General features: G+C 47.9%; 1 protein-coding gene across 1 annotated transcript in view; it reads right to left on the bottom strand.

The window, feature by feature from the left end:
• Positions 1-1245: 1245 nt before the first annotated feature.
• Positions 1246-14302, bottom strand: part of LOC107286928 (zinc finger protein 271-like) — a 31573-nt gene continuing 18516 nt past the window's right edge. Inside the window, exon 3 of the mRNA XM_029284033.1 lies at positions 1246-2221. Coding sequence (XP_029139866.1) covers positions 1246-2221 — 976 coding nt within the window. The remainder of the gene's footprint in view (positions 2222-14302) is intronic.

Here is a 14302-nt window from a genome sequence, read left to right as displayed (position 1 = left end):
TGAAAAGAAGGACTAAGGGTGTCATGATAGGAGCGTTCCAATATCTCAGGGGTTGCCACAAAGAAGAGGGAGTCAAGCTATTCTCCAAAGCACCTGAGGGCAGGACAAGAAGCAAGGGATGGAAACTAATCAAGGAGAGAAGGAACCTAGAACTAAGGAGAAACTTCCTGACAGAACAATTAACCAGTGGAACAACCTGCCTCCAGAAGGGGTGGACCAGGGAATGCTCCAACACTGGAAGTTTTTAAGAAGAGACTGGACAGCCATTTGTCTGAAATGGTATAGGGTTATCTGCCTGAGCAGGAGGTTGGACTAGATGACCTCCAAGGTCCCTTCCAACTTTTGATGATGATGATGATGATGTTGTTGCTTCTTCAGTGGAGGAGATGTGAAACGTCTTCAAGGAAAAACAAAGAAAGTCCAGTTGCCCAAAAAGCACCTTTGGGACAACCCTGACCTGGATGACTGGAGAATCTCCAGAGACACTTCTGAAGGGCAGCCAATTTTCTCCCCCCTCTGGGCATCTCCAGTTTTCTTGCAGATACCAAGAAGACCATTTCTAAAGAAGAAAGAAATGGATGGGAAAGAAGAGTTGTGATCCCCTCCCCCCCCATTTATTCTCCCCTTCCAAAAACATCAGAAGGTCAACAAGTTTGGGAGGCAGAATATATGCAGGAGGTAAAAAGGGTTTCAATAGATCCAACCCACATTTTCTCCCAAGAGGGAAATGAAATACCAAACGGAATACTGCAAAGAAATAATACCTGGTTAGGAGATCTATTAACCGTTAAGACTTTGACTTAATGGTCTCCAGGACCCACTTTATATAGGTAGTCCTCTACTTACAACAGCTCATTTAGTGACCGTTGGAAGTTACAACGGCACTAAAAAGTGATTTATGACTGTTTTTTTTATAATTACGACCGTTGCAGCCTTCCCCAGGATTACGTGACCAAGACAACTGGCATGTAATTTATGTATTTATGACCATTACAGGGTCATGTGATTCCCCTTTTTGTTACTTTCTGACAAGCAAAGTCAATGGAGGGAAGCCAAATTCCCTTAACGACTGTGTGACTAACTTAACAATTGCAGTGATTCACTTAACAACTGTGGTAAGAAAGGTGGTAAAATGGGGCAAAATTCACTTAACTGTCTTGCTTAGCAAGAGAAATTTTGGACTGAATCGGGGGCCGTGCGTTGAGGACTACCTGTATAGGATCGAGGCCAATCAAATGTCAGAGTTTAGCAAGGGTGTTGTCTCGGATCCCCTGATCCTGCAAGTGTTGGGCTATACACTAAACTGGCAGGGCAGGCTGCCCGCTTCCCCCGGTGAACTTTCTTGTGCTTGGTGAGATCCGAACTCGAAATGAAACGCTTCCCACACTCAAAGCAGGCATAGGGCTTCTCCCCGGTGTGGGTCCTCTGGTGAGTGATCAGGGAGGATTTCCGATTGAAGCATTTGCCACAGTCCAAGCATTTGTGGGGTTTTTCCCCCGTGTGGATGATGTTGTGGTTCAGGAGATTGGAGCTGGTGCTGAAGCTTTTCCCGCACTGGAAGCACTGATACAGGTTCTCCCCCGTGTGGATCCTTTTGTGGGTGATCAGGGGCGCTTTGGCGTTGAAGCTTTTCCCGCACTCGGAGCAGCTGTAGGGCTTTTCTCCCGTGTGGGTCCTCTCGTGGATGATGAGGTGAGTCCTCTGGCTGAAGCTCTGCCCACAGTAGGAGCACTTATACGGCCTCTCTCCCGTGTGGACCCTCCGGTGCATCATCAGGTTGGTCCGCGTGCCAAAACCCTTCCCGCATTCGGCGCACTCGTACGGCTTCTCCCCCGTGTGGATTCGCTTGTGCGCGATGAGCGAGGCGATCTGGTTGAAGCTCCGGCCGCACTCGGAGCAGTGGTACGGCTTCTCGCCCGTGTGCACCCGCTTGTGCCTCAGAAGCTGGGAGCTGTTTCCAAAGCTCTTCCCGCACTCGGGACACTCGTACGGCTTCTCCCCCGTGTGAGTCCTCTCGTGGGTAATCAAGGACGACTTCCAGTGGAAGCCTTTGCCGCAGTCGGCGCACTTGTGGGGCTTCTCCCCCGTGTGGACGATGTTGTGGTAGATCAGGTTGGAGCTGGTCGTGAAGCGCTTCCCGCACTCGGAGCAGGCGTAGGGTTTCTCCCCCGTGTGGGTGGCTTTGTGCTTCAGGAGGGCTGCCTTGGTGCCAAAGCTCTTGCTGCACTCGGAGCACGGATAGGGTTTAGCCCTGGCCGCAGTTCCCTGGTTGGAAGCTAGGGGCGCTCCGTTCTTGAAGGTCTTCCCACACTGAGGACAGATGTAAAATTCTTCCGGGTCCATTTTCTGATTGGCAGGAAGGTCATCAACCTCACAAAGGTGTCCGCACTCTGTGCATTTCCTTTTGCTTTTAGTCTGGATTCGATTTTCTCTGACGACGTTTCCATCACCTTCTTGGCAAAGCGGGGTCTTCTTTGGATGGTCTTCTCCGAAGCTCTGTAGTTCCGGCTGATTTCCAGGCTCGGCTTCTTTCTCGTCATGGAGTGGGAAGATTGTCCCTTTGGCCAAAGATGTTTGCTGCTCAAGGATTCCATCTTCTTTTGCCTCTATGTCATTGTTACCTGCAGGGATCAACAGAGACTTATGAGTCACGATCCAATAGCATGGAGAATCCATCGTCGCCAAGTTAGGGTATAACCATAATCTTATGCTTCATTAAGGGAAGACGATTAAGATGCCAGTTTCAAAACTCTGATTGTATAGTTCAGGGCTTTTCAACCTTTTCACCCATTGTACCACTTTTAGGATATGGCAATATCCGAGTACCACCAGTCGCCTAGCAAGGTGTCAAAAACTTGATGACAAAAAAAATGGCACTGAAAAAAGTGCCCCCCAAGCCACAGCTGAGCAAGACACCTGCCTGCCCGCCTGGCGGCGCTCTTCCTCCTGTCCGAGGTTTTCATCATTGTGAGCATTTCTGTTGAGGATTGGCAGCGGGGGTGGGGTGGGGGGTGTTTGGTTTTTATTCCCCCCGTCTGCTGGGTGGCTGCAGCAGGTTTTGGTTACTTCACATGACCCTGGGACACTGTGACCGTCATAAATATGAATTAGTTGCCAAGCATCTGAATGTAAATCACAAGACCCTGGAGATGCTGCAACATTCCAGCTGATCGGCGCTTCTTCTGGGCTCAGCAGAAGCACCAGGATCAGTGCTGAGCTCCAGCTGGAGCCTGGCGCTGATCCTGGCGCTTCTACTGAGCCCTGACAGTCCCAAAGAAGCGCCGATCAGCTGGAAAGCGGCACTGATCCTGGCGCTTCTGCTGAGCCCTGACAGCCCTGCAGCTCCAGCCATCTCTCGCTCAGGCTTGTGCGGTGCTGCCACCGGTTCAACACATTCTCCTCCCCTGCTACCACTTTTCTAGGATGGTCGCGTACCACCTGCCAGGTGCCAATGTACCACAGGTGGTACCCGTACCACTGGTTGAAAAGCCCTGGTATAATTCATCAGGTTTAGGAACACATGATTCATTAAAGTGAAAGAGGAAATTCACCCAGTTCTTTTCCCATTATGTATTGTCAAAAATCACTGCTTTGATTTTTATCCATAATAAAAAGGGTAACAGTTTGTGGCGGAAGGGAAATCTAATTTTGGAAGGCCAAGTTTAGCTTCAAAATCTTCTATGTCTATCAGAAAGATTCTCAGGTTTACAATACATGTCAGAGTAAAATTTTAAGAGCGTTAAAGGCACCAGTTGGAAACTGGGAAACCAAGAGTTCCAAGTCTCACTTTAGGCACAAAGCCAATTGGGTGACCTTGTGCCAGTCATTCTCTCTCAGCCCTGGAAAGGAGGCAATTGTACACCACTTTGAAAATATTGCTAAGAAAACTATAAGGCTGGTATAAGACTGACTCAAGGGTACCCGCAAACAAACACATGAAAATTTGTATCTTCGGGAGGACTACATGTGAGGCCCGTTTCAATGGTCATGTAGAGTCATGGAGATGATTTTGAAATAAGAAGAAATAGGGGAGACATGATAGCAGTATTCCAGTATCTGAGGGGCTGCCACAAGGAAGAGGGGGTTCAGGTTGTTCACCAGAGCACCAGAGGGAAGGACGAGAAACAATGGTTGGAAACTGATCAAAGAAAGAAGCAACCTGGAATTAAGGAGAAACTTCCTGATAGGCTAATCAACCAGTGGAACAGCTTACCCCCAAAAATTGTGGGCGCTCCATCATTTGAAATTTTCAAGAAGAGACTGGAAAATCATCTGTCTGTGATGGTATAGGTCAGTGGTGGCGAACCTATGGCATCCAGAGGCCACCCAGAGGCGGCACCCAGAGCCCTCTCTGTGGGCACACACGCCGTCGCCCCAGCTCCGCCACCCCGTGGCCCCCTCTTCACCAGCAGGGACAAGACTCTGCCCTCGCGCCCCATCGCGTACAGATGATGCTGTGGGGCGCGAACAGAGGGCATGGCCGCCATGACACTGCTGGGCCGCCTGAGCGATCTGTGGTGGGTCGTGGAGATGGTGGGTGGCCCTGTGGGCAGGAGAGGGGGCGGGGCAGGGGCGAGGCAGTTTTTGGACACTCGGTCTCTAAAAGGTTCGCCATCACTGGTATAGGTTCTCCTGCTTGAGCAGGGGGCTAGACTAGAAGACCTCCAAGGTCCCTTCCAACTCTGCTCTGCTCTGCTCTGCTCTACTCTACTCTACTCCACTCCACTCCACTCCACTGTAACTCAACATAGATGATGGGAGCATAACTGGCTGGGGAATTCTGGGAACTGAGGTCCACACATCTTCAAGTTGTCACGATTGAGAAACTCTGCACTAGAATAGAAGAGAGGAGGGAAACTCTAGTCCACAGGTAGGCAACCTTGGCTCTTTTATGATTCGTGGACTTCAACTCCCAGAATTCCTGAGCCAGCATAGCTGGCTCAGGAATTTTGGGAGTTGAAGTCCACGAGTCATAAAAGAGCCAAGGTTGCCTACCCCTGGTCTAGTCTATCTCAGTAAAGTTCCATGGTTCCTGTGGAGTTTGTTTCCTGACCTCGCTTACTTTGAAAGGCTGACAGGCTGTGACAATTTTTCATCATTCTTCTGATTCAGACAGTATGTCAAGATCCAGCCACATCTTTCACCATTTTTCTCAAGATCTTGGGAAACGCCTTTTCCACCCCGGAGAAGGACAGCATCTTCTCTCTTACCTGTACAGGACCACGCCTGGCCCAGGAATCTTAGATACATAACAAAAGGCAGTTGGAACACTAATTAGGATTAGAGGCATAGTGGTACCAACTTACCTAACAAAATTTCCTGGTCATTCTTTTCTTTGCCACCACTGGCTAGTGGCCCCTTCTCTGTCTCATCAGACAGCAACTGCTTGGAGACTGGGCTTTTAGCAGGCACGTTGCACAAAGATCCCGGCATCTGAAAGCAAAGTAAGGACAACTGAATGAAGATTCAAACAGGACACAATCAAGACGAAGGCCAGAGTTTCTGGTGAAAAAGCCACATGTTCCATTTAAGCCACTGCTTCCCAAACCTGGGTAAATTACCCTAAATTAGGTAATAGGGGTTTTTATTTGGGTAACAACACACAAACCCATCACAACGGGAACATTTAAATCGGGGGGGGGGGTGTGTGTCTTCAAACTTGGCCCTTTTATGACTTGTGGACTTCAACTCCCAGAATTCCTCAGCCAGGCAAGTTTGAAGACCCCACCCCCATTTTAAATTGACTTAAGGATTGCCACGTGTACTAAAAAAGGGCTTTTCAACCAGTGGTACGGGTACCACCTGTGGTACATTGGCACCTGGCAGGTGGTACGCGACCATCCTAGAAAAGTGGTAACGGGGAAGGGGAATGGGCTGAACTGGTGGCAGCACCGCACAAGCCTGAGCGAGAGATGGCTGGAGCTGCAGGGCTGTCAGGGCTCAGTGGAAGCGCCAGGATCAGTGCCGCTTTCCAGTTGATTGGCGCTTCTTTGGGGCTGTCAGGGCTCAGTGGACGTGCCAGGATCAGCACCAGGCTCCAGCTGGAGCTCGGCGCTGATCCTGAAGCTTCTGCTGAGCCCAGAAGAAGCGCCGATCCGCTGGAATGTTGCAGCATCTCCAGGATCTTGTGATTTACATTCAGATGCTTGGCAACTGATTCATATTTATGATGGTCACAGTGTCCCAGGATCATATAAAATGACCAAAACCTGCAGCAACCACCCAGCAGACAGGGGGGGGAATAAAAACCAAACAGCCCCCCACCCCACCCCCGCTGCCAATCCTCAACAGAGGATTGTAACTTCGAATGGTCACTAAGCGAACTGTTGTAAGTTGAGGACTACCTGTAACTTTATCACTTTTTCCCTTTTTTTTTTAATCAAGTTTTTGACACCTTGCTAGGCGACTGGTGGTACTCGGATGTTGCCATAGCCTAAAAGTGGTACAATGGATGAAAAGGTTGAAAAGCCCTGTACTAAAATACAGAACAAAAACGACATGTGGCTGACGTATCCAAAATTGTTTCACGTTAAAACACAACCGTGGATATCCCAAAGGTGCTTTTTTCACGAGGCAACTGGACTTTCTTGTTTTTTTCTTTGAAGACGTTTCACTTCTCATCCAAGAAGCTTCTTCAGCTCTTCTTCAGTGGGCTGAAGAAGCTTCTTGGATGAGAAGTGAAACGTCTTCAAAGGAAAAAAACAAGAAAGTCCAGTTGCCTCGTGAGAAAAGCACCTTTGGGCTAACTATGACCTGGATGACCGAGAATCGCCACAGACACAACCATGGGTATCTCCCACGGGTTTAACAAGTTTGCTCTTCTGTTGCAGCAAACGTTATAATTGGCAACAATTCCGGGGTCGTCCTACAAAGGCCCAGGGTAGGTAGGGGAACGCTATTCTAAGTTCTTGCTTTATGTTACGTCAGCCTAATAATCCAATCCTTCTTGCTCTGTCTGGCAACAGATCTCCAAAAGTCTTTCCCAATCCATTAGATCAGGGCTTTTCAACCTTTTCACCCATTGTACCACTTTTAGGATATGGCAACATCCGAGTACCACCAGTCACCTAGCAAGGTGTCAAAAACTTGATGACCCAAAAAAAAAAAAAAGGAAAAAAGTGATAAAGTACAGGTAGTCCTCGACTTACAACAATTCGCTTAGTGACTGTTCGAAGTTACAATGGCACTGAAAAAAGTGCCCCCCAAGTTACAGCCAAGCAAGACATCTGCCTGCCCGCCCGCCCGGCCACGCTCTTCCTCCTGTCCGAGGTTTTCATTGTTATGAGCATTTCTGTTGAGGATTGGCAGTAGGGGTGGGGTGGGGGGTTGTTTGGTTTTTATTTTCCCCCCCCCCCCCGTCTGCTGGGTGGTTGCAGCAGGTTTTGATCACTTCACATGACCCTGGGACACTGACTGTCATAAATATGAATCAGTTGCCAAGCATCTGAATTTAAATCACAAGACCCTGGAGATGCTGCAACATTCCAGCTGATCGGCGCTTCTTCTGGGCTCAGCAGAAGTGCCAGGATCAGCGCCGAGCTCTAGCTGGAGACTGGCGCTGATCCTGGCGCTTCTACTGAGCCCTGACAGTCCCAAAGAACCGCCAATCAGCTGGAAAGCAGCACTGATCCTGGTGCTTCCGCTGAGCCCTGACAGCCCTGCAGCTCCAGCCATCTCTCGCTCAGGCTTGTGCAGTGCTACCACCGGTTCAGCACATTCCCCTCCCCCACTACCACTTTTCTAGGATGGTCGCGTACCACCTGCCAGGTGCCAATGTACCACAGGTGGTACCCGTACCACTGGTTGAAAAGCCCTGCATTAGATAAGCTAGAATTGGAACCCAAGCGATCTCCCCGTTCCCTTCCCACCCGACAAATCCAGTCCCCACACAAACATTCCAAGGAGATCGGCGGCTTTCACGTCCTCGGTCTCTCTCTGGAGAGCTCGGCTGGCGTTCCTCCGGTTGTCTTGCTAAGAAGCCCTCAACCAGGGCCACCGCTTCAGAACAAATCCCGGGACTGCTTTCCTGGACCCAGCTCTGGATCTCCACGGGCAGGATGCTGACAAACTGCTCCAGAACCAGAAACTCCAGGATCTGCTCCTTGGTATGTTCCTCTGGTTTCAACCACCGGTGGCAGAGCTCCCAGAGTTGGCTAGCGGCCTCACGAGGGCCTTCAGCCTGCTGGTAGCAGAACCGTCTGAAGTGCCGGCGCTGCCTCTCCGAATCAGGGATCAGGCCTTCCTCCGGAATCTCCTCCTTCAGAGGAAAGTTCAGGTTCGCATGGACCTTATGAGCCTCCTCACAGAAGCCTGTCCCAGTTTGAGTACCATATTCTGTTCGAGGGCACCGATCATCTTCATCCACTCCTTCCAAGGAGGATGGGCGTTCTTGACTGCCAGGCCTTGACTTGGAGAGTCGATTCTTCCATCTTGGATAGGGAGACGGCGGGCAGGTCAAGAAATCTGGCCACTGGCCTTCCCAGCCCTGCTGGAACTCATCTGCTAGTTTCTGAAGTGACGGTGTTGCCTTAGCCAGGGGCTTCATGCCGGTCTCTGCACAGGTAACATCATGGCCTCTTCCTACCTCTTCCAAACTTTTCTCAGGTTGTCTGGGTCCTGGCCAGTCTTCTTCCTCCATTTTTTTTAAAAGTTTTGGTTGGCTCTCTGGGAGAAAAATATATACACAACTAGGGTTAATAACCACGATGCAGCACAATTTCTCAACAATGCTCCACCAGCCCATTAGCACTAGCATTGGACTTATATACCTCTTCACAGTGCTTTACAGCCCTCTCTCAATGGTTTAGAGCAGTGTTTCTCAACCTTGACAATTTTAAGGCATGTGGACTTCAACTCCCAGAATTCCACAGCCAGCATTGCTGGCTGTGGAATTCTGGGAGTTGAAGTCCACATGCCTTAAAATTGTCAAGGTTGAGAAACACTGGTTTAGAGTCAGCATACTGCCCCCCCTGAACAATCGTGAGTCCTCATTTTATCGACCTTGGAAGGATGGAAAGCTGAGTCAACCTTGAGCCAGTCAGGATCGAACTCCTGGCAGTGGGTTGCAGAGTGAGCTTGCAATATGTACTGCATTCTAACCACTGCACCACCACAGCTCTTCATTAGAGTAGGTGAAGAACATGTTTTTTCTTACCTAAGGTAACATTTTCCCAAAATTCATTAGGAAATTACTGCATCCAGTTTTGGTCACCACGATGTAAAAAAGATGTTGAGACTCTAGAAAGAGTACAGAGAAGAGCAACAAAGATGATTAGGGGAATGGAGGCTAAAACATATAAGGAACGGTTGCTGGAATTGGGTATTTCTAGTTTAACGAAGAGAAGGACGAGGGGGGACATGATAGCAGTATTCCAATATCTCAGGGGCTGCCACAAAGAAGAGGGAGTCAAGCTATTCTCCAAAGCGTCTGAAGGCAGGACAAGAAGCAACAGATGGAAACTGATCAAGGAGAGAAGCAACCTAGAAATAAGGAGAAACTTTCTGACAGTTAGAACAATTAACCAGTGGAACAACCTGCCTCCAGAAGTGGTGAATGCGCCAACACCGGAAAGAAACTGGACAGCCATTTGTCCGAAATGGTATAGGGTTTCCTGCCTGAGCAGGAGATTGGACTAGATGACCTCCGAGGTCCCTTCCAACTTTATCATTATTATTATTAAATGAATACAACCAGGACTTTCTTCTTTCTAGCTAAGGTGCTGGAGAAGGAGCCTGTTCTTGCCAGAGGCCTAAATGGAATGCAAAGAAAATAAAACAACCCACGGGTGCTTTCTTTGCAAGGCAACTGAACTTTCTCGTTTTTCCTTGAAGATGTTTCGCTTCTCATCCAAGAAGCTTCTTCAGTTCTGACTGGATGGTGGGGAATGGAAGGATTTATACTCCTTACAGAAAGCTGGCCATTTACATTCTTTTAGAGATCGTTGAGGCCACCCTGGAGGTTTATCTGTGTCGTCAGGGTCACCTGAGTAGTACAAATGGGTGTGGAGCCATCTTGGAACTGCTGAAAGGACTGTGTTGTAGACTGGAGATAGATGATGTCGTACCCCTCCCCCTGTGTTGAACAACCACACAAAACAAGCACACAAAACTAAAAGACATACTTATTTACTTTTGCGGGATGGGGTTCCTATGTAGCTCCACTGTTGAGGTCGATCCTCGTGTGTGGTCTTCTTAAAGACATTAGCTCAGTTCTTCGGATAGGCTGAAACTGTAGACTGTTCCCTCTGCAACAGGAGATCCTTGGTGAACGTTCAGACCTTGTTCCCAAAACAGTGTAAAAACTGTTGGACTACAATTCTCATCCCAAAGAGTTGGGCTACAATTCTCAGCAATAGCCGTGCTGGTTGGGGATGATGGGAGCTCTAACCTAGCCTGCTTGCAAAGTAGCAGGTTGGAAAGGTTTAGAGCAGGGGTTCCCCAACCCCCCAGTCCGTGGACCAGTACCGGGTCGCAGCATGCCAGCAATCGGGCCGCACAAACAAGCAAAGCTCCATCCTCAGGATGCAGGCAGTATTCGAAACCACACCCCCTCCAGTCCGCGGAAAAACCTCTCTCCATGGAACCGGTCCCTGGTGCCCAAAAGGTTGGGGACCTCTGATTTAGAGAGCAGTGTTTCTCAATCTTGGCAACTTTAAAGATGTATGGACTTTAACTCCCAGAATTCCACTGGCTGGAGAATTCTGGGAGTTGAAGTCCACACATCTTAAGATTGCGAAGTTAAGGAATACTGGTGTAAAGAAAAGAGTTAGTTGGACCAGAGATTTCATTCAGATAAAAGAAAGGCAGCTTTCTACTCTGCGGTCCTTACCCTTAAAGGCGTATTTCCCTCTGCTGCTCTCTAGAGCAAGGCTTTTCAACCAGTGGTACGGGTACCACCTGTGGTACATTGGCACCTGTCAGGTGGTACGTGACCATCCTAGAAAAAGTGGTAGTGGGGGAGGGGAATGGGCTGAACTGGTGGCAGCACCGCACAAGCCTGAGCGAGAGATGGCTGGAGCTGCAGGGCTGTCAGGGCTCAGCGGAAGCGCCTGGATCAGTGCCAGGCTCCAGCTGGAGCTCAGTGCTGATCCTGGCGCTTCCGCTGAGTCCAGCAGAAGCGCCAATCAGCTGGAATGTTGCAGCCTCTCCAGGGTCTTGTGATTTACATTCAGATGCTTGGCAACTGATTCATATTTATGACGGTCACAGTGTCCCAGGGTCATGTGAAGTGACCAAAACCTGCTGCAACCACCCAGCAGACGGGGGGGAATAAAAACCAAACACCCCCACCCCACCCCCGCTGCCAATCCTCAACAGAAATGCTCACAACAATGAAAACCTCAGACAGGAGGAAGAGTGCCGCCGGGTGGGCAGGCAGGTGTCTTGCTCGGCTGTGGCTTGGGGGGGGGCACTTTTTTCAGGGCCATTGTAGTTTCTAAGAGTCACTAAGCAAACTATTGTAAGTCGAGGACTACCTGTACTTCATCACTTTTTTCCTTTTTTGGGGGGGGGTGTCATCAAGTTTTTGACACCTTGCTAGGCGACTGGTGTTACTCGGATGTTGCCATATCCTAAAAGTGGTACAATGGGTGAAAAGGTTGAAAAGCCCTGCTCTAGGGATTATGGGAGCTGAAGTCCAACTGAAGAAACCTGGTTGAGGAAAGGCTATGCAAAGAAGTATGCCCTTTTTCTTTTTTTTAAGAAAAAGGCTCCCCGTGCTTTGAAATGCTGAATGCGTTGCACAAAAGGTTATCAGCTGCAGCAAGATTTTGAGTTTGGGTTATTAAAAAAAAAAATCTGCATTGCCATTTTTTAAAATAAAAGTTTCCCCCTTTTCCTGGTTCCTTCAACTCACTTTGACCTGCAGCATTATTATTTTTTTGCATCGTCGTTATCCAAAAAGGAGGGGGGGTGGGGAAGAGAGAGAAGTGGATCGTATCTGTGTTACAGAATCTTTATAAAATCCCCCTCCCCAATGCCTCTTATTTTCTGCCGCCGCTTTTAGGAGCCACACGTTCCCACCTGGTCGCCTTTTCCCTCATCTTTTTCCATAACTCACTTCCACAGCTGGGTTGAAGTCTTGCAAATCTGCAATATAAAATGCACAAAAAAACCCAAACCAAAACAAAAAACCCAACCCAGCAGCAAAAGGTGGTCCCTTCTTTCAAATCAGCCATCCAGGAGGAGGGACAGGAAGAGGAATTTAGTTGCAGCTTTGGAGGGGGAAAATTTTTTTTGGCTCCAGCTAGGAAGCTGAGCTCTGTCATTTTAACTCCTTCAGTCTCTGAGATAAACGGAAAAGAAGGCAACAGCAGTTCAATTTAAGTCTCAGACTTCAATTTAGCATTTCTTTCTCGTGATCCCTAGCCAACACACAACTATCTTGAGTGGGCAAAAGTCAGGTCCAGCTAGCAGCCTAGTTAAATATTTCAGCTGTTGTGGATTCCAACTCACAGTCAAAAAGGCCAGTAACCAAGGATGATGGGAAGTATGCTCCCACATAATTGAGGACTAGATGCACGTTCAACCCTAAATTAGGTATGCACAAAGTCACTTTAATGCATTGAAACGTTTTGTAATTTAGGGTGGAAAATGACCTAGCACGGTCTTCACCCAGGCTTCCAGAGAAGGAGGGTGAGACCCCTTAATAAGTAATTCATAGTGCTTGTCATCTTTTATCTATGTTTTGTCTCTTGTGAGTTGCCTGGAGTTGTACAAAGTCATGCAACATACAAGTATTGTATTACATGAGTAAGTTATATGGTTGGTTGCATACTCAGCCAGATGTTTAGAGTGGATTTGGCATTTTTATCCACCTGTTAATCCTTCCCCAGGACCTGGCATAGGCAGATGTTGTTTAATATTATAGGCACGGACACAGAATATAAATTGTTCGCCTTTTGAAATTATTGTTAACGTCTGAGTGATTTACAGTTAGATTCACAGACTAAGATTAACGGACATTTAATAATTCAAATCCTAATCAAGGACCTAAAAGTTATTAAGTGTATAGGCAGGATTTGTCCTCACTGTCAGGAAGTTCCTCCTTAATTCCAGGTTGCTTCTCTCTTTGGTCAGTTTCCAACCATTGTTTCTTGTCCTGCCCTCTGGTGCTTTGGTGAATAGCGTGACCCCCTCTTCTTTGTGGCAGCCCCTCAAATACTGGAATACTGCTATCATGTCACCCCTATTTCTTCTTTAGATTAGCCAAACCCAAGTCCTGCAGTCGTTCTTCGTATGTTTTCATCTCCAGGCCTTTGATCATCTTAGTTGCTCCTCTCTGATTTTTTTCCCAAACTCTCAACGTCTTTTTTGTGATATGGTGACCAAAATTGGCTGCAGTATTTCAGATGTGGTTTTATAAAGCGGTACTAATACCTCGCATGATCTTGATTCTATACGTCTGTTTATACAACCCAGGATTGTATTAGCTTTTTTGGCTGCTGCTGCACACTGCTGGCTCATGGTTAAGTAATCGTCTACTAGGACTCCAAGGTCCCTCTCACAGTTACTGTTTTTAAGCAAGGTCTTGCCCAATCTGTATTTGTACCTTTGATTTTTCCAGCCTAAATGTAAAACTTTGCTTTTCTCTACATTGAAACTCATTTTGTTGGATAGGGCCCATTGTTCAAGTTTGTCAAGATCTTTTTGGATCCTGAGTTTGTCTTCTGGGGTGTTGGCTACTCCTGCCAGTTTGGTGTCATCTGCAAATTTGATGAGTTCCCTTTCAACTCCCTCATCTAAGTCATTGATGAAGATGTTGAAGAGTACTGGGCCCAAGACGGAACCTTGTGGTACCTCACTGCTTACTTCTCTTCATGTTCATGTAGTGCCATTGAGGACTACTCATTGAGTACAGTTTGTCAGCCAGCTACAGATCCATCTGGTGGTGATGTTGTCTATTCCACCTTTTTCTAGCTTACCAAGGATTAGGTTGTGGTCTACCTTATCAAATGAAGAGTACTAGGCCTACTGGGCCTATATTATATAAACTATAATTACATGAGAGGCCACATTCCCATCTTTAATAGCATTTGTATTGTAATGCGAGAAGAATGGTGCCTTTCCAAGCATTGAAGGGAGATCTCAGTTTCTTTTGGGTTTTAGATCCCTGTCCATTTATGGGCAACATCAGACAACAGCTATTAACCTCTCTCTCTGGACCGGGACCAAGGAAGCAGTGATGCTTTTGACCTGGGAAGTTGAACAACTTTTGTAGCCCATCTTCCCAACCCTGTGGCAGCCCTTGCTTATGTTTTCACTTCAACAGTTTATGCTTTAAAATTCTCACCTTCCTCTCAGC

The sequence above is a fragment of the Protobothrops mucrosquamatus genome, unplaced genomic scaffold, assembly GCF_001527695.2.
Source record: "Protobothrops mucrosquamatus isolate PMUCROS unplaced genomic scaffold, P.Mucros_1.0 scaffold_100, whole genome shotgun sequence".
Taxonomy (NCBI): Eukaryota; Metazoa; Chordata; class Lepidosauria; order Squamata; family Viperidae; genus Protobothrops; species Protobothrops mucrosquamatus.
Note: the sequence above shows the minus strand (reverse complement) of the source record. Positions and strands in the feature narration are given on the sequence as shown.